At 43.2% G+C, this 1,941-nt stretch overlaps 1 protein-coding gene across 1 annotated transcript in view; it reads right to left on the bottom strand.

The window, feature by feature from the left end:
• Nucleotides 1-1,941, bottom strand: part of SPTAN1 (spectrin alpha, non-erythrocytic 1) — a 79,516-nt gene that overhangs the window by 68,769 nt on the left and 8,806 nt on the right. Inside the window, exon 3 of the mRNA XM_008058307.2 lies at nt 528-653. Coding sequence (XP_008056498.2) covers nt 528-653 — 126 coding nt within the window. The remainder of the gene's footprint in view (nt 1-527; nt 654-1,941) is intronic.

Raw genomic sequence — 1,941 nt, 5'->3', positions numbered from 1 at the left:
ATCCACTCACCTTGGCCTCCCAAAGTGCTGGGATTACCGGCTGAGCCACCGAGCCCGGCCGCCACAATTATTGTTTAGGGCTGGACCTTTACCTGGTTTGCTGCCAAGACCTCAGTAAACTCCTCAAAGGGCAAGCCACCAAGATTCAGACAGCAAACTTTCCAACAGAGAACTTTCTTTAAAGTGTCTTTGAGTATTTCTATTTATTTTTACATTCTAATTTCCTTAAATTCACCAATGTCACTAATATGCTCTCCCATCTAATTACCATTTGTAAATGACAGAGTTAATTTGTACTATATTTTTACAAGTATAATCACATTCTAATTTGTTCTACAAAGAATATTAAATGTCCTCACTGAGTATACAAACAGCTGTTTATATTTATGCTTAGTCCTATTACAAAGCTTGGATCTGGGTAACTCCTTTAGGAGACTTCATGAATAAAAGTCTATCTCTTTAGAAACTCAAGTTAACATTCCTCCACCCAGATGAAGGCCACCCATACCACACCTACTCATACTCACCCGAATGGTTTCAGACGCAAAATGACCCTCTGAGATCATCAGGTTTCCAGTTTCATCCAGCTTAACAATGGCTCCCGAGTTGGCCTGTACTTCTGCTTCAAAGGCTTGATGCTTCTGAAGTTTTCCCTGTTGGTGACCATGAGAGGAGCCTCAAATGCAACCAGCACTCAGCACTTTGTCCCCAGATGTTCCTCCCCTCCTCAACCCTCCTCCCTCTAGTTACAGACACATCACTAGGCATCTTGCCCATTCTCTACCGGCTCAAGTCCTCAAATACTCTGACTGCACTCCTACTAGCCCTCAGAACGCTTGGCCAAGAATGTAGACACAAGATACTATAAAACATCCAAATTTTTTTTTGTCTATCAGAAAATTAGCCTTTATGTGGATATCTAATCCCTTCTGGAAAAAGAGAACCATACTGAGTTTTCTCAGCAGTGCTTAACCTCAAATAATCCATCCATATTAACTTACGCATGACACTTTGTTTCACTTGCTTTAGAGCCACAAGCCACATTCCATGTCTCAATACCTCTTTCTCATCAAATACTGACCTAGGAAGGTGCCTACCAGGCAGGGATCCTACCCATAGCAGTGTTCCTCATTATCTCTTCTTTGACAGAATGGTATAGTTTAAAACAAAACAAAACTCCATGTACCCAACTACTGTTTTACTTGCTACCAAAACAATTTTCTTCTTTTTTTTTGAGTTAGGGCCTCACTTTGTTACCCAGTCTCGAGTAGTACAATGGCATAATTATGGCTCACCATAGCCATGATCTCCTGGGCTTAAGCAATCCTTCTACTTCAGTCTCCCAAGTAGCTGTGACTACAGGCACATGCCACCAAGCCTAGCTAATTTTTTTATTTTTTATTTTGAGTTGGAGTCTCACTGTCACCCTGGCCAGAGTGCAGTGGCATGCTGACGGCCACTGCAGCGGCAACCTAGTTGGCTCAGCCTTCCTAGTAGCTGAAACTACAGAAATGCTACTTTTTTTATTTATTGTAGAGATGAGGGCTCACCAAATTGTCCAGGCTGGTTTCGAACCCGTGAGCTCAGGCAATCCTCTCACCTCAGCCTCCCAAAGTGCTGGGATTACAAATATGACTGCGCCTAGCCCTTTTGATTTTTTTGTAGAGCTAAGGTCTCACTATGTTATCCAGGCTGATCTCAAACTCTGGGGCTTAAGTAATCTTCCTGTCTGGGCCTCCCAAAGTGCTGGTATTATAGACATGAGCCACCATGCCCAACCAAAACAATTTTCTTTAAAAGTCTTCTACCAGACAGGCTCGGTGGCCCAGCCTGTAATCCCATGCTTTGGGAGGCTGAGGTGGGCGGATTGCCTAAACCCATGGGTTCAAGACCCGCCTAGGCAACTTGGCCAGACCTCATCTCTACAATAAATCAAAAAAT

The sequence above is a fragment of the Carlito syrichta genome, unplaced genomic scaffold, assembly GCF_000164805.1.
Source record: "Carlito syrichta isolate Samal-C Ts95f unplaced genomic scaffold, Tarsius_syrichta-2.0.1 Scaffold303289, whole genome shotgun sequence".
NCBI lineage: Eukaryota > Metazoa > Chordata > Mammalia > Primates > Tarsiidae > Carlito > Carlito syrichta.
Note: the sequence above shows the minus strand (reverse complement) of the source record. Positions and strands in the feature narration are given on the sequence as shown.